At 39.4% G+C, this 24,120-nt stretch overlaps 2 protein-coding genes across 2 annotated transcripts in view; both read right to left on the bottom strand.

The window, feature by feature from the left end:
• Positions 1-24,120, bottom strand: part of MKRN2 (makorin ring finger protein 2) — a 202,759-nt gene that overhangs the window by 4,513 nt on the left and 174,126 nt on the right. The gene's annotated exons all lie outside the window — the stretch shown is intronic.
• Positions 248-23,585, bottom strand: ISY1 (ISY1 splicing factor homolog). The gene is made up of 11 exons (XM_063121230.1): positions 23,520-23,585; positions 20,781-20,803; positions 20,310-20,361; positions 18,520-18,585; positions 15,614-15,656; positions 14,560-14,672; positions 13,928-14,045; positions 12,886-13,008; positions 2,557-2,669; positions 1,718-1,804; positions 248-1,001 (listed from the first exon to the last, which is right to left on the bottom strand). Exons 1-11 carry the CDS (start codon positions 23,520-23,522, stop codon positions 894-896), a joined length of 849 nt encoding a protein of 282 aa, XP_062977300.1. The 5' UTR covers positions 23,523-23,585; the 3' UTR covers positions 248-893.

Raw genomic sequence — 24,120 nt, 5'->3', positions numbered from 1 at the left:
CCGTATCAGTTTGCCAGCACGTGTGAATGCCGGAAGGAACGGGAATCCATGACCGTTTTGCCTGCAACATGAACTCTTTTAATCTTGTTTCCAATTATGAAATCCTAATGATTTTTACTTCCTTGAGAGACCACCCTCTTCTCATGTGATAAAAGCAGAGTGAAGCAACTGAGCTTTAGTCTTATGACTTGCCCATACAAGAAAAATACATATTTGAAAGCCACAGTGAATACCATGAACAAATGTGCCTAAATAAAAAAGTTTTACTGGAAAAGTTTGAATGTTATTACAAAGGCAAACAGTTATTTACAATATTACTTGCTGAAATATCCAGCACTTCAGAAATCCAACCAAGTGAGCATCCATACCAAACGCATACTACTTAAAACTACATTAGCTGAGCAGGGCAATTCAGTTCCTTTGCAAAGTAAAAAAAAAAGCCTGAATACTGGAAACTGCCTTTCAATTCTATTCCAAATTTACAGGCAATAGGCTGAACTAAATAAACATTCTGTTAAATGCCATTACAGTCTACTGAGACCGAAGACGTGCATTAGATTGTTACGTTCTAATTTCTAATTTAACAGCAGTTACTACAGCAGGAATTGCTACGCAACACAGACATTAGACAAAGGAGAAAGTAGCTAGAGAAGGACAGCTTAATGGCAAGCTAGCTAGCCAGTTTGTCTGCAGAAGCTGAAAAATAAAAACTTTTATGGAGTAGGACAGAGTGAAATGCCTGCAATAAAACATAATTAGAAAAAGACACTCTTCATTTTAAGCATTTGCAAGGAGTACATCATTTCTGCAGAACCAAAGTGTTTTAAGCAGCTGCTCCCAGAGTGTATGCTTATTTAGGATGGATGATAAGAACAGAAGTGTCACAAGAAATACTACAGTCCTAGAAGCCTTTTCGCTTCTTCACTTTGAGCCATAAGAGCTTCACTGGCATACTTCTGAAGAAGTTCCATCTTCTTTCTTCGGACAAGAGCTTCTTCAATCTGTAGATTAAGAACATTCTGCCTTGAAATAAAGTATTGAAACTCCACAAACTGTAAACCACTTAGTAAAAATAGCTTAAGGAACATGGTGGTACTATAAAAGGAACTCCCTAATGGAAGTTTGGAAAGATGTCAAAGTCTACTGCTGTGGTATATGACTTAAGTGTGTAGTGGGTTTATTTTCAGGAAATACTCAAATGCAGTGAATTGTTCAACTGTAGATCCTTGGAAAGATGTAGATCCTTGGAAAGTATTTCCAAGATCTTTGGAAATACTTTGACAATATTTCCTACACTTCGCCTGTTACAAATTAACTTTTAGCATAAGTTCTTTTGGTCCTGCTGTTTACATTTTATCTACCTCAAGGGTACACACACCTACTTGTCAACTGAGGGCTCCAGCTTGAAAAGGTAACGGTCCTGGTCACAGGATTTAATCTTAATTTTCTCAGAGAACTCCACAGGCTACATTTAAAAATTGTAATGCCTAGAAATACATGGTACAGGCCTGAAATGTCTCGGGCTATTCTGAGGAATAAAACTTCGTTTTTTACAACTTCCCTCTTCATTTCTCCTTGAGATTTTGGATGTTTCCGGTTTTGTCTGACTTTAGCTTTAAAAGGTGCCACAAGATACTTTTTTCATTGCAACAGGCCAATATTGCTACTTCACTGGAAGCTGAAACTACCCGTACATCTTTATTTTTAAATTTCTTACCTCTTGTTGTGACGGCACTGGGACATGAGCAATAAACTTCTGCTGGCTATCCTCGCCTTCCTTTTCCTTTTCACTTTCTTCATCAGACTGCAACACATTCAGAACACACTTATTCAGCTTCATATTTGCCTCAGTATATATTGTTGGGTCAATTAAGAAGTACGTACAAAAACATACTAGTGTGTACAATCTCCCACACCATGTTAATTTTTAAAACAAGCCTCCTTACTTTCTTTTCCACCCAGCTCCTCCATGCCTGTGACACATGGGAGCAAGTCCATGGAGTCTATAAAATCATGCAACGTGACCAAGGGTGCCTTTTGCAGTTTCGGTTGATTGGGGACACAATTCTCTCACACATGAAAATTAGTAGCCAAATTATTTCACTTATTCAATATCCATTATCTCAGTTTTCTCAATGTCTTATGAAAATACATATTCTTGGTCTAGAGTAAAGATGCTGTGAATTCTGAAAATGATGTCCGACTTGAGCCCAGCAATTTCACAGAACTGAAAGTTGAGTGCATATATTCTATCAAGTAAAAAAATCACTATTTCTTTTTTAATCTACATCCCTGAGACAGGGGGGAGGAATTTCAAAAGAAAAGGAAATATGCAGCTTGCTAACTTTATCAAGTACCACCACCACTTGTTAAATTGGTAATTCCTATTTTGTCCAAGAGTCAAACCAGGCATTACGGCAGCACATCTGTGCACAAAAGCCGGGTTGCCACACTCACAAGAAGCTCTATGGGGCTTTTAAAGCACAGCATAGGCAGGCAGAAGAGGGAACTGGACCATGTGCCCACCACCCCCATCTCCCTGAAACTGCTTCGCACCTCATCATCATTTACTGCATAGATGTTTACTTCTTCCTCCTCCTCTTCCTTGTCACCTCTTGCAAGTCGTGCTTCTTTCTCAGCTTTCCATTTTTCCACTGCTTCTGCAATAACTTGGAAAGTAAAATAGTAGTATTTTAAAAGTTGCATCAAAGGCACTAAACTCCCAAGATTGGATTGTGACAAGCTCTCAGTGCTACATTTTAATTATCTTTAAAACAGAATGACCTGATTCATACATAACACTAACCCATGGTTGGGTTAACCTCCATAGCCTGGCAAAACAAACCACGAAGAACCCACACTTCTGTGTTTATATGCAACAACGACCCATAGTTTTAACAATCCAGAGTCCACAACCCAACAACAAACCTTAAGTTCTTTTTCTGGGTTATTCACCACAACCCAGAATTCAACAACTCATACATGAGTTAGCAATGAAAGTTAGGTCTTCCATAGTGTCTGAAGCTAAATCCCTGAGATTTATAAAAGCTGTTCAAATACAAAGTCAAAAGAACCAAATCTCACTCCAAAGACAACGAAATTGTGAACAGTTGGTGAAACTACAATTGGATACAATGGTGTCTATTTGCACAATTAGAACTGTCCCTCCTAGGGAGGTCGTGGGCTCTCCCACACTAGAGGCCTTCAAGAGGCAGCTGGACAACCATCAGTCAGGGATGTTTTAATATGGATTCCTGCATTGATTTTTTTTTTTTTTAATAATTTTTATTCATTTTCAACACTATATAAACATAAATGAACATTTCCAAAATATAATTGAAACAAACACAATAAGAAAAAAAAAATACATCAAATATCTGCTTCATACATATTGAATAATTGTTGAGTACAAATATCAAAAACTATTACATATGCCTTATCACACTACAACGTTTTCATTCTTAACATAAAAGTGCACCCCCCACCTCGGGATCATTCTTGAGTCCAAAATCTAATCATTTCTTCTGATGGTGGTTTCCCACTTCCCTTAGTAAACACGAACACTAGGAACTGTTTCCAAATTCCTTCGAACTCATTTATTTTAGTTACGCCTTTTCTCCACTTAATATTGCATGTCAGTTTATCATTAATGGCTATGTCCCATACTACTTTATACCATTCCTCAATAGAATATTCCCCTTGGATCTTCCAGTTCCTAGCTATCATCAATCGTGCTGCAACCAACAAACTCGATATCAGCTCTATAGTTCCTTTTCCACACTTTATATCTTCAAATAGTGACAGCAATGCTATTTTTGGTGTTTGTTCTATTTTCATTCCCACTATTTCTTCAATTTCTGAGAACATCATCTTCCATAATCTTTGTACATATTTGCATTGCCACCACATATGTAAATACGTTCCTTTTTCCCCACATCCTCTCCAACAATTTGCTGAATGTTGATCACTTATCTTGTTCAATCTAACCGGGGTTAGGTACCACCTCCATAAAATTTTAAAATAATTCTCCTTTATTCTTACTGATAAACTTCTCAACACTCTTTGTTTCCATAGTCCCTCCCAGCTCTGTCGCCCTATTTGTATCTTCAAATCTGATTCCCAAATCATTTTCTCTGTATTCTCTCTAAACTCCTTCTCTAACAATATTTTATATATTTCACTCATTAATCCTTTTGAAACTATACTACCTCCTTTTCCTTTCTCCTTACTTACTACTAATTCTTCAAACCTCGTCATCTTTCTGCACATTCTATTATCTTTAATCCACTTTTTATTCCATTGTTCTAATTGACCATATTCTAGCCAAGATAGCTTCTTCTCCTTTAACAAATTTTCCATATCTTCTCTTGTTTTAATATCTCTTACCCAATCCTTTAATTTTATTTTATTTTTCTCTTTTAATATTTTACATAATCTACCCTTTAGATCCTCTGGGAAATTCTTTAACATTATTATCGGTGCTAAGGGAGAGTTGCTCGGAAGCAGCTTCCCTTTAAATTTGCTCCAAATTTCCCATTGAGTCCTCAGGAGTGGATTATCTATACTTCCAACCCATTTTCTTCCTCCATCTTTAAAAAAAACATTCTCCAAATTCATCTCTACCTTACTTATGATTTTTTCTTCCATCCAATATAAATCTCCTACTCCCATAATTGCTTCTACAACATGTCTTAATCTATTTGCTACGTAGTATAATTTTATGTTTGGGAGACCCATTCCCCCCTTTTTTTGGCTTAGGTACCAATTATTTTTATTCACTCTTGCTCTCTTTTCTCCATTACAATATTTATTAATAATATTTTGCCAACTTTTTATCTCGGTTTCTGATATTTTTATAGGTAGCATCCTAAATACAAAATTAATTTTAGCTAATATCTTCATTTTTATCAAAGCTATTCTCCCAAACCAAGATAAATTTAATCTTTTATATTTCTCCAATTTCTCTAGTACCTCCTTCTTTAACCTCGTTAAATTTTCCCTTTCTAAATTCTCTAGATTTTTTGTAATTTTAATTCCCAAATATTTAATCTCATTCTTAACTTTCAATTCCATTCCCTTAAATTCCCAATCCTTTTCTTCCTTCTTAGTATAGTTAAACAACATCATCTCTGATTTAGACCAATTTATTTTTAACCCTGTAATTTCCTCAAATTCCCTCAACTGATATTTAATTCTTTCTAATTTTCTTAATGGATTCTTAATGGTCAATAAAGTATCATCCGCAAACATGTTTAGCTTTATCTCCCTTTCCTCTCCAATTCCTTCTAATTCTTTATCCTCCCTTAGTGCCTTCGCCAAAACTTCCATAACCATTACAAAAAGGACCGGCGAGAGCGGACATCCTTGTCTTGTTCCTCTGGCTAGTCGTATCTTTTCAGTAAGTCCGTCATTTACCACCACTACCGCCGTATTTTGGGAATATAGCTGTTCTATTACATTTTTAAATTTATTTCCAAATCCCAATTTATCTATAATACTCTTTAGTGCCTGCCAGCTCACACAATCAAAAGCTTTAAAAATATCTAATGCCATAATACCTGCCTTAATATTTGCTTTTTTTATTACATTTATTACATTTAAAACTCTACCCACTAAATTATGCATATGTCTTCCTACCACAAACCCACATTGATCTGCCCCTATATATTCTGCCAAAAATTTATTTAATCGTTTGGCCATAATAGATGTAAAAATTTTAGCATCCTGATTTATTAAAGAAATAGGTCTATAAGAATCAGGATTAGTCAAATCTTTATCTGGTTTTGGGATCAGAATTATCACTGAATGTTCCCATGATTCAGGTATCTTCCCTCCTGATAATATCCTATTATAAAGTTCCATTAATTTTGGAACTAAACAATCTTTGAAGACCTTATAATATTCTGGACCCAAACCATCTGCTCCTGGTGATTTACCCACTTTTAACTTATCAATAACTTCTTCAACTTCTCTTTGAGTTATTACTGACTCCATTAACTCCTTATATTCTGATTTTATTTCCTTCTTTATAAACCTTCCAATATACTCCTCCACCTTTTCTTGTTGAATTTCTTTACCCTTGTACAATTCCTGATAAAATTCCTGAAAAATTTTTATTTTAGCTTTCATTGCATGACAATAATTCCCTCGGCTATCTTTCAACGTTTCTATCCCATTCCTCCCTTTTTCTTTTTGTGTGAGCTTGGCAAGCAACCTCGAGTTCTTATCACTGTTTTCAAAATATTCCCTTTTCATATACATTAAGTTCTTTTGAATCTCTTCTATATTTAAGTTTTCTAATTGTTTCTTCTTAGCTTGTATTTCCACTAATTTATATTTATCTTTACTTCGCCAATATCTTTCCTCCAAATTTTTAATTTCTATCTCTAACTTTTCCTGTTCTGCACGTTGTTGTCTTTTTAAACTACATGTTTCTCTAATACAGATTCCTCTTGCTACAGCCTTCATGGTGTCCCAAATGACTGACCCAGCTGTTCCTCCTCTTTCATTAATTTCCCATGACTCCGACAGTTCCTTCCGAATTTTATCTACTATTTTATTGTATTTCAATATCTTTGTGTTCAACTTCCATCTATATGCCTCTTTATAATCTTTCTTAACTGTAAATTCTAAACTTAACAAGGCATGATCGGTTACTTTTATTACCCCCATTTCCATTTTACAAATCCTCGTTGCAAAGTCTTTTGAAACAAATATATAATCTATCCTGGAGTATGTATGATGAACTGGGGAAAAATATGAAAATCCAGGCCTATTCCCGTTAAGTAAGCGCCACGAATCTAAATAATCATTTTCTTTTACTAATTTATTCAATATAGTCATATTGTTCCTCTTTTCAGCATTAGTGGGATTTGACCTGTCCCTTTTATTATCCATAACCATATTAAAATCCCCAGCTAATATAGCATACCCCTCCTTAAATTCTTCTATTTCTTTAAACAACTTTATAAAAAACTCTCTATGCCTCTCATTTGGGGCATAAACATTAATCAAAGTATAAACCTTTCCCTCAATTTTACCTTTTAACATAAGATATCTACCCTTATCATCCTTTTTTACCTCTTCTAATATAAACCCACTTTTTTTTGAAATCAAAGTGGCCACTCCATTTTTTTTTGATGTCCCTAATGACTTTTCATAATAGGCTAACCACTTTAATTTTATCATATTCGAATTCTCGGAGCCTTGGTGTGTCTCTTGGATCATTATAATATCTGATCCCTCTTTATTTAGCATTTGTTCTATTCTCTTCCTTTTCACGACTGCCCCTAAACCTTTAACATTGAGTGTTGATACCTTTATCTTTTTATCCATAATCACCCTTTTGAAATCTCTTCCGATCCCTTGTGCTCAGCAATTCAAACTTGCTTACATAAAAACACAAACTCCATACATAAAACCCCCACCCTCCTACCCCGATCCCTCCTCCCCTACCTTCCCCCCCTCCCCACCCCCCCACTCTAATCCCCCCCCCATATCCCTGTGAGTCTAGTACTCCAGCCATCTACTTTAAAGGGGGAGGGGGGAGGCAGTGCTGTGCCTGGCCGGCAGGTTTCTATATTAGCATTTTTTTATTTGCAATTATCTCCAAACATAATTAACAATTCTCTTACTCTCCAGATGTCCCAGCCTCATTCCCTCCCCCACCCACTCCAGCCCCATCTGCTTCCCCATCCAGACCCAGCCTCTTCAGCAAATCTTTACCTTGATCCAATGAGGTTACTCTGTGTTCCCTCCTCCCATATGTAAATCTTAAAAAAACCGGGTAACCCCATGCATAAGGAATTTTATTCTTCATTAATGTTTCCGTTATTGGTTTAAGACTACGTCTCCAATTTAATGTGCGTTGAGAAAGATCATTGTAAATTTACACTGGTTTGCCTTTACACTGTATCTGAACCTTAGATCTCAATTCTTTCATAATTTGCTCTTTTTTTGTAATAGTTACCAAATTTCACCAATATGTCTCTAATCCCTTTGTAGTTTTGCCCCCCCACGCGGTGGACTCGGTCCAGATCCGATCCATCTGTTGGTATGTCAGGCATCAGCTCCTTGAACCAGTTCACGATAATTTCTCTAAGATCTTCTCCTTGCGTCTCCTTCAGCTACTTTATTCGAAGCGAAGATCTACGAGATTGATCTTCCACGGCAATCAAACGCAATTCCCATTCTTTAAATTGTATATTAATTGATTTTTCGAAAGCCTCTTGTTTCTTCTGGTCCAGATCCGCTTTAGCCTCTATCTTTTTGATCTTATCCGAATTTTCCATCGCTTTATCCGCAATAGTACGCCTTTGTTTTCTGAATTCACTCATGTGCTGCTCCATTTTTTAAAAAATAATAATGTTATTTTCTGCTATAATCGCCTTGATTTCCATTAAAGAGGGAGGGTTACTACCACTTTCGTTCCCCCCTTCTGCCATGTTTTCTTCTTTATTTGGTATTGTATCCAAAGGGACTGGGTCTTTATCTTCCTCCTCTTGCTCAACTCCAGGGGCTGTCCTTTCCAGGAGGGAGAGGTATGCCAAATTATGATTTGAAAGTTCCTTTTTTTATGATTTGAAGGTTTCTTATTTTTTTTTCTTTTTTTTTTTTTCTTTTTCTTTTTTTGTATATTAAGCTTTGCCCAACTTTTGATCTTTCTTTTAACGTTAGGCATGGGACTCTTCTGGGTAGGGCATAAATCTTAGAGTGTAACTCACTTCCTTAGCAACTTATGCTGGCTTCTCTGTTATATATCAAACACTTTTTCCTTCTTCATGAGGGGGGGGAATATCCAGTTCACAACAGCATTCACTAGAGGGGATCAGTTTAATCATTCGCAGCCTCTCAGCTTCCCACATCTCCCTCACCGAATGCCGAATGCAGCTTCTTCCACCTTCTCTCCCCCCCTTCTCACCACGCCAATAAATCCAATCAACAACTTCCACCTTACAAGCCAGCATTTCAATCGTTCCCATGTGAGATAAGAATGAAAGGTTATAACACAAATCAATGTCCAGCAAGCATAAATTCCTTCTTTTTAAACTGCGTCAGTGTTTGCTCTTTACTTTCGGTTTCGATAGTGTGATGATAAAGGTAGATAGACATTGTATTAAACATCAATCATCTCACCTCCCTTCTTCAAATCTCGCCACTTTTCCAGCTCCTGTGACTTTTATAATCATTTTCTGTCGTTTGCTCAAAGATTTATGCCCATTAGAAGAGAGATAATTGCTTTTTCCGGCAAACGCCGCTTAGAGCCTCAGAAGAAACCCGCCATTGCTCAGGCGGCCAGCTCCGCCCCCCTGGATTCCTGCATTGAACAGTGGTTGGACTCAATGGCCTTATAGGCCCCTTCCAACTCTACTATTCTATGATTCCTTGAAAAAGGAGACAGTACGATCAGAGAAGGCATTTAGAAAGGTACAATCAAGTGCAACCAATAAAAAGCTCAGGGCAACATGCACAGTGTTTTATCCTATTTTATCCTCACAACCCCCAAGAGCTAGGTTACACTGAATATTGAGTGGTCCATAGCAGCTGAGTAAAGATTTGAACCTGGTTCTCTCCCTAACCGAAGTAAAATGCTCAAACGTCTATTATAATGCATTGGCCCTTTTATTTAAAACCAATGACACAGAGTGGGGATTTTTAATAGCATGCAAAGGTTCTGTTTACTCAGCAGATCTTCATTTTATTGGCTTACAACTAAGCTTTGAGTGATCAAATTCTACAACTCAGTCCAATTTGTACTTCTGATTACTTTTTTAAAAAAAAAAATCAGCAGAAATTTGCCATTTTAGCTTCTTTTCTAGATTACCCAGGATTGTATCACTTAGCAAATGTTTTTATTTAAGTCTGCCAAACACCTTATTACGTACCTTCTCCAAGTAACACTTATTTCTTCAACCCTTGTTTACCTTCTGCCCAGTGCTATGATTAAACTGATAAAAAGTGCTATGATAAAATCAAGATACACTTCCTCCCTTCCAGAGGTCCACCCATCCTGGTACCAACAATAAAGAGCCCTATGGTAACTTGAAGGCTAAAATAATGTGCTGTGGCATAAGCTTTCCATAGGTTCCAGTCTATTTTAACAGATACACGAAGTGGCCTGGAATTTTGATCAGTTTTCATACAGCGTAGGAGAATCAAGATTAGTTTTTTACACAGCAAAACAAACTGCAAGAGAACAATATTTAATCAGACTATGGCCATGCTGGCTGGGGATGCTGGGAACTGTAGCCCAACAAATCAGGAGGGCATCACTTTGGTGAAGCTGATGTAGAGACTGATCAACTTTTCTTTACAATAAGAAATGCAGAGCTTAGCAAGCCAGGTAAACTGATTGTAACAACGAACATCCTGCAAACTTCAAGCTCCAGTTAAAGTAGTGACAGGAAATACTTAGAGAGAAAAAGCTGTAAGTTGATCATGCCATGCTTCTCGCCTGCCCAAGGACCTCCACTTCCCTTACTCGGCTTCGTCCTTTTTCTTCTGCAGCCCCTTACGCCTGGAAAGCTCTTTCAGAACACTTGAGAACTACCAACTCAATCACAGCTTTTAAAACTCAGCTAAAAACTTTTCTTTTCGCTATAGCTTTTAAATATTGAGTTTGTTCTGACTCTATACTGTTAGCTTCACCCTACCTGGTGCCTGTTTACACTTCCCTGTGCCTGTTTGCATTCTCTTTCCCTCCTTATTGTTTACTGCAACTTTATTAGATTGTAAGCCTATGCGGCAGGGTCTTGCTATTTACTGTGTATAATCTGTACAGCACCATGTACATTGATGGTGCTATATAAATAAATAATAATAATAATAATAATCAGAATGGCATAAGAACATAAGATGAACCATGCTGGATCAGAACAAGGGTCCATCTAGTCCAGCACTCTGTTCACATAGTGGCCAACCAGCCATTGGCCAGGGAGCAACAAGGCAGGACATCTACAATCTAATTACCAGTGCATTCATTTATGAAAGGCGCTCTAAATTCAATAGGGAGAACAGCAGGACAATGTTAGTTAAAATTACCGGAATGATGGAAAGAAGGGAACTCTGTTGAAAATAGTTTACATCTACTTATAGTGCTTTAACATAACCAACAACAGCAGCTTAGTTATTTCCTTTCCATAACTCATCTAATTTTCTGCAGGCCCATTTGTTTCCAAAAATACATGAATTAATTTCCTCTGTGCCCATGTGATCATCAGCAATGTAAGTGAAGATCTATGTCCTGGAATGAACTGCCAGGGAAGCAGATTCTGTAAATGCACTGAGAGTTTTCAGCAATATTTTCTGAATTATATTACAAAGAATTGTACCTTATAGAAAACGATGCTGTACCACAACAAATTCAGAGTGGATACGGCTATTAGTCCTGTTGACGATATGCTACCTCCAGTATCAGAGGCAGTATGCCTATGTACACCAGTGGCTGGAGAACTTGGGTGGGAGGTGCTGTTGCACACGTGTCCTGTTTGTGGGTTTCCCGTGGGCAGCTGGTTGGCCACTGTGTGAACAGAATGCTGGACTGGACAGACCCTTTGTCTGAACCAGCAGGGCTCTTACGTTCTTACAACAGAAAAGATCCGATATGGATTTTTTTTTTATTTTGCCAATTTAGTCTAACTGTATTGCAGCCTCTGGACCTGACTTCAGGATAATGCAATCCTTACACAAAAACATGGTGACAAGCTTATTTTATTCCATATAGGAGTGAACAGCATGAACATACAAAGTATATGATGGGCTAAAGCCAGAAGAGGGCTTTCAGGGCAATAGATCTCAGTAGCATCTTAACTTGAGAGAGGGGACCTAGCTCAGCAGTAGAGCACCAGCTTTGCATGCAGAAGGTCCCAGGTGCATGCCTGGCATCTAACACACAGCAGGGTAGCAGGTGATTGGAGAGCACGCGGCCCAAGACCCTAAGGCATGCTTCCCCAACTTGGCATCATCCAGAAGCGATAGACTGCAGCTGCCAGCATGGCCAGCTGCCCTGCTGGCTGTGGAGGATGGATGCTGTAGTCCAATGCATCTGTAGGGTACCAGGCCAGGGAAGGATGCCCTAAAGAGCTGCTGCAAGTCAGTGTAGACTGGGTGAGAGCGAATAGCACCAATGGAAGTTGGAGAGAAAGAAGAGACGGGCTCTGGTGCTGTAGTTGATATGGAATGAATGTTTTATTGTTTCCAAATTTAAAACGGCTCAACGTTTCGGACTCAAAAGGAATCCTTCCTCAGGAGCTGTAATGAACAAAAAGGGAGGAAACTGGAGTGGCAAACCGCACTCCTACAAAGGCAATTTGCTGGAAAGGAAAAGAATTTTCAGTTCAGACTGCAGAATGCAAAGCAACCATTGAAGCTTCTTTGATCCAGCAAATTGCCTTTGTAGGAGTGCGGTTTGCCACTCCAGTTTCCTCCCTTTTTGTTCATTACAGCTCCTGAGGAAGGATTCCTTTTGAGTCCGAAACGTTGAGCCATTTTAAATTTGGAAACAATAAAACGTTCATTCCATATCAACTACAGCACCACAGCCCATCTCTTCTTTCTCTCCAAGAAAGTCAGAGTAGGCAATACTGGGCTAGTCAGACCAATGGTCTGACCTGGTATGAGGGCAACTTCCTACGAAGGAATCCAAGTGAAGCAAGAGCAAGAAGCACTATGAGAGCGTTTCATACACAGCAGAAAGTCAAAACAGAAGACAAGCCATCTCTGGCTCACATAATACATCAGAAATATTGCATATCAAATAAGTAGCAGAAATTAGATCCACTGGAAATGAGCCAGAGTTAGTTTTGGTTTTATAGGTAACTACAGGTGGAGGGCTCCTCTCAATGGTGTTAAGCAAGGCAACAACTTGGGTTTTATTTAGGTTTATACCTTTCCTTTCATGTTCCTGTTCCAGCGGTTCCAGGACACCATCGTCCTCATCTCTGTAGCCGTAATACTCTGCATCAATAGCCTTCATGAGTTCAGCTCGTGTCTTCCTTGGAGGAGGAAGGGCTGAAGGAATACATGAAAAGTCATTCTAAAGAGATTAAATGGAAGCATGCAGGTTACCCTCCTAGGATTAGCTGGTCACGAAGATTCAACCAAATGATCACTAGCACCTCTGTTCAAATCTCTGGGTAAGAAACCCACAGGCAAAGTGCTAATAACAAGCCTCCATTTGCATTCTAGCCTTGTCTTCCAAAGACACAATTGATCTCTCTCCTTCTTTTAGGCTGTTATTAAAGTGTCAGTGTTTCTTTGCGTTATCACTACAAAAGTTCCAAAAATCTTTCTAACATTTATATTCTTAACTCTGAGATTGTCAGAAAGATCTACAAGGTCTGGCATCACAACAGCTTCTTCACAGTAAGCTACATTCTAAAAAAAATGGTTTTTAAATATCGAGTGAATATAACATTCCATTTGACAATTCCAGCGTGAACTGGTCCATAAGCATACCAATTACTAGTTGGATGTGGTCATATTTATTTGCATAACAATAAAAGACCACAGTACTGAACCTATATACTAATTGTCCTGTGCTGGAGATACAACCCTTCATTTGATTTTCCAACTGGTGGACTTTCGTATGTTTTTTTTCTCCAACTAAGACAGACTTGGGATCTCCGTTGCCTACAACATCAGAATGGAAGAATGGTTTATTTTTCACCCACTGAAGGGATAATTCTGACCCGGAAAGTAGCCATAAGAGCATGGTCTTAAACAAACAAGTTTCTATTCAATTAAGCAAAGTTTTAAAATTTGCACAATAGTAATTAGGTCCTGGTCATTAAACAAGAGAAACTACAGAAAATGACTCCTATCACACTTCACCTGAAAATGCTACAATCTTTGGTAAAACTTTGTACTGGTAGCACTTACCTACAAAAATCAACATGCACACGCGCACACATACGCCAAAAATACTTACGTTCTTTTTCAAAAAGCTCCCTAACACCAGGTAAATCTTTAGCAGCTCCAAAATATTTGTAGCCCCTGTTTCCTGGAACTTCTTTTCCTTCATGATCGAGCATTTTCGGACCAATTCTCTTTAAAAAAAAAAAGTTTTTTTGGGGGGGGGGAGAAGGGGGCAAATGCCATGACTATTAGTATTTATTTATTACATTGATATCCCATCTTTTTCCTCCAAGAAAACCAAGGCAGCATACATAATCATCCTCCTTTCCTCACAACAACCCTGTGAGGTAGGTTGGGCTGAGAGGCTGTGACTGGCCCAAAGTCACCCAGTGGGTTTCCATGGCCAAGTGGGGACTAGAACCCGGATCTCCCGGCTCCCAGTCCAACACTCTAGCCACTACACCACACTGGCTTTCCTCTCCAGCTTACTAGGCAAGAACTCGCAGGCAGAGCCTCACATGGTTGTGTGGAGAAGTACTCACACAAACTACTTAGCATATGGAGGCCACCTATGTCTGCATTATCATTACCTATGTGGACGGCCATTTATGTAACAATCAGGCATTAATTTGCTAGCAATTTATTACGAATACATTTGTATTGCTTGCACTTCCTTATGAAGAAATGCACTTATTACATACTTACTGCATAATCCGGTCCTCCCAGCTCCTTTATCCGGACTTCCCAGTGCCCCTTTTCTCTTAGGAGTTTGTTAATTTCATCGTTTAAGTCACGAATTCTGAATTCGCCTAAACCAGCTAATTTTAAAGGAGAAAAATTATAGTTGTTTCAGTCTCAAGAGCACTTATAAAAGGACACTCCCCTATTCTGAATTTCTGCAGGAACTGTGGGATACTACACTCTATTGTTTATTCCTTTCTATATCGAGACTATCTCTCCTGGACAGCTTTAATTACACTCATACTACCTTTAAAAAAAGCCGGTGAATGTGTTCCACAAAAAACCCAACAGCACCCAGTCCAATTATGATTTCAGCCTGAAGCAGAACAGTTTCTCAAAAAGGTTGCCCAATACCTGAGCCAGCACCAGTTATAGATAGGCTTGCTGAATACCAGAATCACAATAGTTCGAATGTCCCAGCATCTTTGTCCAACAACCTCAAGTATGAGATGCTCTGGAGTAGCTGCTCCTTCATCAGTTCACCATCATGAGGCCTGACCTCAGCTGCAGCAACCCTTTGGAGTCAGCAGCCAAAGTTGCACTTTTAAGAGCGCAATCCTATGCACTGCATCCTAGTTGGAGGGCTCTGACCTTGGAGCCTTCTGTCTATCCAACACCCTGCCAGCAAGAGCGAGGCAGGGTGTGAGTACTGAGGATTTTATAGCCTCTCAATCCTCTGATTTTGTTGTTTTCAGCTAGACAGGTCTCTGAGTCCATCTAGGGTCTTTCTCCATCCCCATCCCCTTTCTCTCTCTTCGACCCTCTTCCAAGGTTGCTGTTCCGATTTTGGAAGAGAAGGCCACCGTGAAGTTTTCTCCATCAGCTGCATGGGGATTCCCATGCAGTTTTTCCCTTCCCTTAGTCATAGCTGTGTCTATGAAGGGAAATCTATCATATCTTGTGACCCCTGGGATGCTTTCCCAGGGACCATCAGTCTGTTAAGTAAGTAATGCGAATAAAGAGTACATTCTGCATGTGCATTAGAATATTGACTGTGCCCCTTTCATTAGGAACTCACCATTTTGAATTTGTGCTACCTTCTTGGAAATTTCACCAATAATCTTTAAAAAAAGAAAAAGAAAACAAAGAAATACTATGTAACAACTAGTTTTCCCCTCAAAGAAATTAGCAAGAGCCGCTTTAAAAATGTACCATGTGACACCTTTAGAAACAAATTCATGTTTGTTAAAATCTGAAAATTCAGCCTACTTTGTTGAAGTCAATAATACTTTGGTTGATAGGATGGAGGAGAATTCTTTGGGTGAGAACAAACAGAACACACAGATGGGGTGGATTAGTTTAATGGGGAAAGGGTGTTCTGCCTTTCCCCATTACTGTCTCCCCATGTCTATTGCATAGTTAGAGTAAAAACACTGTGGACAAGAAATTGTGGCTGCGTTCACACACAACTCTAAGCCATGATGGGTTGCTAACCACTTCGTATCGTAGATTATGCAAACAACCCACCATGCCCATTCTGCAGAATGTGGGCTCTCAGAGTGGGATGTTTGGGCCGATTAACCCAACGTAGATGGTGGAAACATTCCACAGACAATACACAAACCCATCATGAGTTCTGCCAGAAAATAAACCATTATGGTTTAGCGTGTTGTGTGAACCCAGCCTGTACCCTTTATGCTTATATAATACTATTACCCAGCCTGATAGGATAGATTGGCTGCAAAAGAATAAATATGTGAAATGCCTTCAACACTACATTAGAAATAGAGTGTTTACAGTCTTTTTATTTGTTTATCTATTTATCTATCATTCATTTTTCATTATAAAATCATCTCAAAGTGGGGTACAAAACCAATAAAACACAATAAAATCATACAGCATTGACCAATAAAACAGTACAACAGGGGAGAACAGAAACACAGATAAATAAGACTCAGCAACATAAATTCAATCAAGAGCCTGGGTGAATACATAATTATTTATTTATTTATCTGTGGCATTTATATACCACTGAATATAATTAAATCTCTCAGTGGCTCACAATATTAAAATATAAGATTACAAACACTTCCAACTACAGTAAAAAAACAAACAAACAGTAATCATCAAGGAGCAGTAAAATGCAGCGGCATAATTAATTTACTTACAGCCCAGGGAAAGCCTAGATGAACAAGTATGTTTTCAGGAGGCGTTTAAGAGATGTCACACTTTCTGCCTCACGAATTACACAAGGGAGTTTTTTTCCAGAGGATGGGTGCCGCTACAGAGAAGGCCTGCCGTCTGGTACCTCGTGGAGCCATTCCGTTCACTTTGGAATGACCAGCAAGGCCTCCTCTGCTGATGTTAGAGATCGCCTGGGTACATATAAGGGAAGGCGGTCTGCTAGGCATCCTGGTCCCAAGTTGTTTAGGGCTTTTTATATGACAGTAACATAACCTTGTACAAGGCTTGGTCTTTTAACACAGGTGTTATGTGAGCATAGCTAGGTGTCTCAGTGAGCCACCCTAGTTGCTGCATTCTGTACTAACTGCAGCTTCCCCACATACAGAACATTGCAGTACTCTAATCATGAGGTTAAAGTACATGGATGACTGTGGCTAGGCTATTGCTATCCAGGAACAGGCATCCTTTGCGTATCAACCGAAGTTGGTAATGGGCACACCGGGCCACCTGGGATGGATCCAGGAGCACCCCTAGACTACGGATCAGCTCCTTCAGAGGGAGAGCAACCCCATCCAGAAAGGGCAAACATGTCAATTCCTGGACTTGGGAACTGCCAACTCATAGGGCCTCTGTCTTATCGGGATTCAGCTTCAGTTTATTGACCCTCATCCAAGCCATAACTGCATCCAGGCATCAGTTTAGAATGCACATGAACTTGGCACCAACCATACCAGGGAGGAGAGAGAATTCCACAGTTGGGGTGTCTGTATAGAGAATGCTACATATCAATCGCCAGACAAATGTGGCAAGAGGGCACCCCACGAGATCTTAATAAACAGGCAGGTACATAAGGGAGAAAATGCTCCATCAGATATCCAGGTCCTAAGCCACGTAGGATTTTATATGTCGGTACAAGCACTTTGAACCTGGCCCGGCAGCTTCCTGGCAGCCAGTGCCACTCCTTCAGAATTGGTGCATTGCGTTCCCAGTAAGCTGTCCCACTCAGGAGCCTTGCCACTGTATTTTGTACTAGCTGCAGCTTCTGGGCCAACTTCACAGGCAACCCCACATAAAGTGCATTGCAACGATCCAATCTTAAGCCCTAGCTTTTAATGTCGCTGAACACCAGCTATGTACAGGTTGCACATATCTTCAGAAAGTTATGGAGAGATTGCCTTGGAGCCTAACTTCCCTTCTGTGAGTGGAACAGAATTCATGTTGAGCGAACAGGGCTTTTTCTTTTCCACTGGCCCTGAAAATGTGCTCCTTAGCTCTTAACAATGGTGCAAAATATGGCACAGGGGGCTGCAGATCAAAGGGGGAGTTGGCCAAAAATCACAGAAAAGCAACTTTGCATCTAAGCCATTATCTTTCATTTACTTTTGTAAACCACCCAAAGAGCTTCGGCTATGGGACGGTATATAAATGTAATAAATAATAATAAATATTACTTTGGCAACCTTTGGTAAAAACAGTATCTGTATCCTGTCCTAACTCATATTCAACAAAATGGCTTTAACCTACAGCCTTTCAAAGCTGTTTGGCAGCCTTCAAGATGCCACATGGGATTCCTTGTTGGAAAGGAAATAATTTCATGATAATTTTCTTCCCTTTTTATTTGGAATGTATGGGTTCGCTTCCCCCACCAATGCAAAATCTTTTCCTATGTATAACACAGGGACAAACGACACATGCGTATTTCAAGAAAACTCTAAGGAATAGAAGTTAGAACAAAGACATCCAGCATAGATTTATATACTATTATTTAGAACTTGCCACACTACATTGACTTGCAAATACCTGTCGTCTCCATTTCTCAGCTTTGGGCAGTTCATTGCATTCTGATGCAAGGAAAGGCCTTCGCTCCTGTTTGAAACAAATACAAACATTATTATCACTCTTTGTTCAGATTTCTGTACTTTCCAACAACCTATGTTTGCTCAGTGTCAATATACAGCCAATGCAGGCAATACAACATCCTTTTTATACTTTATCATCTCTATAGAAGTTCCGGTAAGGACACAAGCTTACAAACAAAATATAATAGCTGCATTGCTTTACAAAGCAGAGAAAACATTGATTCAAACAAGTTGAAATGAGGCATCACATGAGGCTATTCAGTGGTACAGCATGGTATCATGTGCAAGACCCGAGTTCATAATTGCTCCAAGAACAAAATCCTCAAAAGTTGGTTCTCTGGCAAGACAATTACTTACCAAGGAGGTAAATGGTTAGAGAATCTCGCTTGGGGAATAATGGAACATGACAAGCAGGACCGTAAGGTTATGTCTAATGAGTAATGACTGTAAAGAAAGATATCTAACCCAATGCCCAAACATTTTTTTAAAAGTCTGTCTACTATAAAGGCACACGGCTTTGGTCTGCTAAAACAAAGACTTCTCTGAGAAACCATGGTCTAAACTCTATACTATTGAAAACTACTCTTCTAATCTTCCTCCTCCAAAGCCAAAATATTGTTGATCAATCTCATCTTTGTTTACCTCAACTACATACTTAATCAACAACATTCAGTTCTTATCTTTATCATACAGCCAGCGAGCCCACACTACTCACCAGCTCTCCGGGTTGTCCAATGATTTGTACAGGAATCACACATGAAAAACAAACATGACTGCAACAAAGCTTGCAAGCAAGTACTTACGTCTGAATATTACATTGCAATTAATGTTCAAGGCCCAGTGTGGATTATCATGTTAGTTTAATAAGCTAATACATACATGATCTTTCCCCCTATCCATTGAGAGCCTTCATACGAGCAGTGATTAAACCAAGATCTCTCTAAATAACCATAGTTCCCCAGATGGTACAAACTGGGAAATTATGGTTACAAGCTTCAGAACAAGCTGAGATATTAAACTATGGTTTGAAATTGGTTTAATAACCTGGCTTGTTACAAAGCTAGGAGCCATCGTTTCCCCGTTCACATTAAACTGGAAAATATAGTTTTTAGAGATTTGCTAATCTGATTGTTGTGCATTATGAAGGGTGGAGCAAGGGGGCAGTGTAAGTGGGCAAAAGCTTGCTCACATCTCAGCTTAATAAGCAGAGATATGGTCAAACATGGCCAAAGTTAAGATTTACATAGGAGAATTCTAGGAACGGTTTACAACTATCATTTTCATGGACACCAGTGTATTTGTATCTTTTACTTTTAATCAATGCTTTGCTCTGCTTATTTGAAAGATGACTTCAATTAAGAACCTTTCTAGATAACCACAACTTTATTTAACACACAACACAAAAAAGAATACACAGTGTTGCAGACAACCCTCCCAATGGCTTCATAACTCAGCCCTTTTGCTGTTTTGCAAGGACAACAGGCTGATACCAGAAACACTGCAGCCAGTATGTATAAAGCAGCATTCCCCAATCCATGACTAACTTATGTTCCATTCATTTCAATGGGTCTACTTCAAGCAGGACTTATATTGGATTTTACCCCTGATGCCCTCCAGATGTGTTGGATTACAACTCCCAGCATCCCCATGGCACATCTGGAGGGTACTAGGCTAGAGAACACTGGAATAAAGCAATCCTGTTCCAAGGAATGTGTTTAAATATATAGTTACCTTCACTTTTCCTTCTTCTAGCTGAGCTTGGCGAAACCTTGCCAAGGCCGTCCTAAAAGGGAGAAAAATTAGTTGAATACCCATCCATTTCCACAGTTGACTTTTTAAAAGAATCATGGGAATCAGGTCTCAATTAAGTTCAGTATTGTATAAATTAAAACAGATGCAACCAAAATAATCAGATGAGTCATGCAGCTGTGACATTTGACATTTAAACCAACAAACATAACCCTTGTGAGAAGTAGACCAAATTAGTGAATTTCAAGACAAATAGCTTAAATTTCTGTCTCTGAAATACTAGGTGGGTAATAAGCACAGGCACAGAATAACTAGATCAGTGTACTGAAAGTTATGGAAGTGCAACATGACACTTCTCTATCATTAAAGAGCTCCTGTGTGAGGATTAAAAGTTTAAAAAATATAAAGAAATTATTCTCAATGACAGAAAACCAAGATTTGAACTATACTTACATGGCCTTTTCTGCATTTCGAGCCTAAAGAAGAGAGGGGGAGAAAAATGGGATTTTAAAATAATTGAATACCAGGAAAATGCAGTCTGATGAATATTATGCAGTGATTTTATTTATTTATTTTATTTCTATACCGCCCAATAGCCAGAGCTCTCTGGGCGGTTCACAAATTATTCATAAGGGATAACTATAAAAGCCTAAAAAATCAACATGGTAATGGGGTGAGAGTTTCCACTTAGCTCAATATTATTCTGCATAAATCATACAGTGCCACAGCATGTAGGCCATATTGCCACATATACTCAGTTAGGCTGCAGACACTGTGTGCAAAACAACCAACAAGAGTTACTGAATCCATACTTAAAGTCAAGCCACTGATTTCAATTAATTATGATCAATGTCCCAGTAAATCCAATGGGTCTACTCTAAGTATGACTACATCTAGATCCAATGTAAAAACATCCAATGTACCTTTCTTCTATTAGTAACTGGTAGCTGCCTAGGTCTCATAACAAAAAGGCAACCAGTCAGTTGTTTTGAAAAACATGAAGAAAACACAGAACATGTTTTCACCATAAATAAAGCAATGCCTATGCAGTACAGATCATGCATGCAGGTTGATTGCTTTGGCTGTTCTCAGTAACATGACCATAGACTTGAAAGAGGGGATAGAAATCTCTGAAAGGGTCCCTATGTACTTAATGGTAACTTGGGTTACCATTTTGTCTACCAATTCATTGACTTTAACTCCAGCATGTCTAGGAATCCAACAAAACACAGCATGATATCGTACAGAAGCAGGAGTCTTTAACTGGGAAAAGAGGACAGAAAGCAATAGCTAGATGAATAGAAGGCTAGCAACTGACAGTGACATTCAGCATATAAAAGCAGGAGACCAGAAATGTAATATAATTCAAGACTAGTGAATGACAGATGTTCTGCAATAAACACAAAAGTTTCAGTTGCGAACTTTCTTGCTATAATTTAATACTATAGATTGAATGTTATTCCCATGTGGTCTTAGCTCCAGAACAGACACAGCAGAACCAGTATCTGTGTTCCAGAGAAACAGTGAGACAAAAAATGCAGTGCAAAGACCAACATGCCATGCAAAGTTATAGGCAAGTTACCAAGGGTGCACAGTTATAGACCTACATGACACATGGTACCAGGGGTACTGCTATTGCTCAGGTTTAACAGCACTAGTGGTGTTTTATTTGAAGTTTCTGGCTGCAATCCTTTTACACAAGTGGCTTAAATCCCACTAACTTCAGTAGAATATGAGCAGGCTGTGTATAGGACTGCAGTCTTTGTGAGTGTATCAGAATGACCCCAGCCAGGTGATGATTTACTGTAAGACCTGCTCACCATGTTTGCAGCCAAGAAACTCCCAATGTGACTGTCTTGTTTCAGGTCTTGCTGTTTCCTTCAACCTCCCACCCTCAATATTTTTTCACATGGATCTCCTGCATATTTAGCATCCTCCGACAAGCTATTTGAGCCAGTCTAACCGCCACCCCTCATCAGTTATTATTCAAAATATTTGGGGAAGACCAAAAAACCTGGTCTGCAAGCATCCAGTTCACTGGCTGGTTATTTAAATTCTGAAACTAAAGCAGTAATTGTCTCCTTAAAACATACACCCCAGATTTCCTGCCACAAGAACTCTGTAAGCACATTCAGCTGAATATAGTTACAAGCTCTCTTTAGACATTCGTGTTCAACATATAAGGTCTAACTGGATACCAGGCATGCAGGAATACTGGAGATGGAGTTTATATGTGTGCCCACATCGCCCTCTACATCTTGGCCCAACACACAAGCAGGCAAATCCCTGCATACAACTGATGACAACAATGGATATTAATGCTATAATAAGTGTTAATATTAAGGATACTGCAAGAATCTTAGTTGGTTTTGCAGCAACAGATGAACATAGCAGCAGCTCTGGAAACAGGTAAAACTGAATAAGACTTCTGTTGTATGCTCTAAGTATATAATATGCATAGCCATTTATTTAAGCAAAAATTAAGCAAGTAACAACAGCTGTGCTTTTAACACACTTACATGGCATAAATCTCACACCTATTGAATTTATGCCTGCCATTTTTTTAAATTAAAAAAATACATGTAACTTGCCTTTCCACTGCATTTGCAACTCAATGTAGTTTGCAACAGTTAAAAAAAATCAAGCAGAAACTGAATGTCCGATGTGAAAAACACATGAATTCTGCCACGGTAACAAAGAAGTGAAAAATCTGTCTTATTAAAGGCATTTAGTTAGAGGAAGCAGAAAGAAAGCTACTCCTTCAAATCATGTAGGGCACAATCCTATGAATATTTAGAAAGAAAAAAAGTCTTACAACTCCCCAAATGCTAGGTGTTGTAGGACATTTTTTTTTGGCCAAACGTACATAGGATTGCTCCTTTTTTAATCCTGAGTCCAGGGAAGCTTTCCCAGCCTGGGACTCTCTAGATGTGCTGTTCTACAACACCTAGCATCGCCAGCCTGGCCAATGGGGGATGCTAGGAGTTGAAGTCCAACAGATCGAGAGGGCACCAGGTTGAGGGAGGCTGGTCGAGGGCACCCGCCATCAAGACTAACAGACCGGGATCCCAGCGTCCCCCTCTCACGTCCCCTGGCCTTAGGAAGGGCCAAGCAGGTGTCCCAAGATGACGAAGGCTTGGCTCTGGCGGCCGGGGTCTAGCAAGAGGCTCTCCCGCCCTCACACCCACTCACCATAGCGAGAACCTCCGCAGAACACGCCTGTACAGCGAACTCGAAGGCTGAACCGGAAACGTTTCCTTAAAGGAAGAGACTCCGGAAGTGAATGGTCTAAAAGCGACGGCCAGCAGGGGACTGCAGTCTTAATGCTTTTCCAGCATCACTTCCTGGTCCTGATACAGACACTCCTCCATGTGCGGGGCAAACCCGCTAGAAATATTTCAGAATTTATGTTTTTAAAAAAGGCCCTCAAATAACGCAGACGGAGTTAGAAGCTTCATTATACTGCAGTTCACTCTAATGACCACGAAGGGATTGTTTTCTTTTTCCTGGGAGGAGTCGCATCTGTTTCTGGCACAGCTTTCAAATGCTTTATCATGCCTTCCAAGAGCGTGCTCAGCCAACAGCATTGTAGCCCAAACGAGGCTACTGAGAAAGAAGAGGAGGGTGTTGGCGTGCGGGGAGGAACCCCGAGGTTTGCTGAAGTATGGGGCACACTCACAAATGGGGCGGAAGGGAAATTAGGGAGAAATTCAGGGGGAAAATAGATAACAAATTGGGTTAACCCGTCCCCCAAACAGCCCCATAAGAACTCGGCATGCTCAATGGCAACAGA

The sequence above is a fragment of the Elgaria multicarinata genome, chromosome 3, assembly GCF_023053635.1.
Source record: "Elgaria multicarinata webbii isolate HBS135686 ecotype San Diego chromosome 3, rElgMul1.1.pri, whole genome shotgun sequence".
Classification (NCBI taxonomy): domain Eukaryota; kingdom Metazoa; phylum Chordata; class Lepidosauria; order Squamata; family Anguidae; genus Elgaria; species Elgaria multicarinata.
Note: the sequence above shows the minus strand (reverse complement) of the source record. Positions and strands in the feature narration are given on the sequence as shown.

Excerpts from the sequence above, each read along its gene's own strand:
- ISY1 (XM_063121230.1), bottom strand. Across the intron at positions 14,673-15,613 it reads GGTAGCACAAATTCAAAATG|CTGGTTTAGGCGAATTCAGA; the intron begins GTGAGTTCCTAA and ends CTTTAAAATTAG. Across the intron at positions 1,002-1,717 it reads CAGTGCCGTCACAACAAGAG|ATTGAAGAAGCTCTTGTCCG; the intron begins GTAAGAAATTTA and ends CTTAATCTACAG.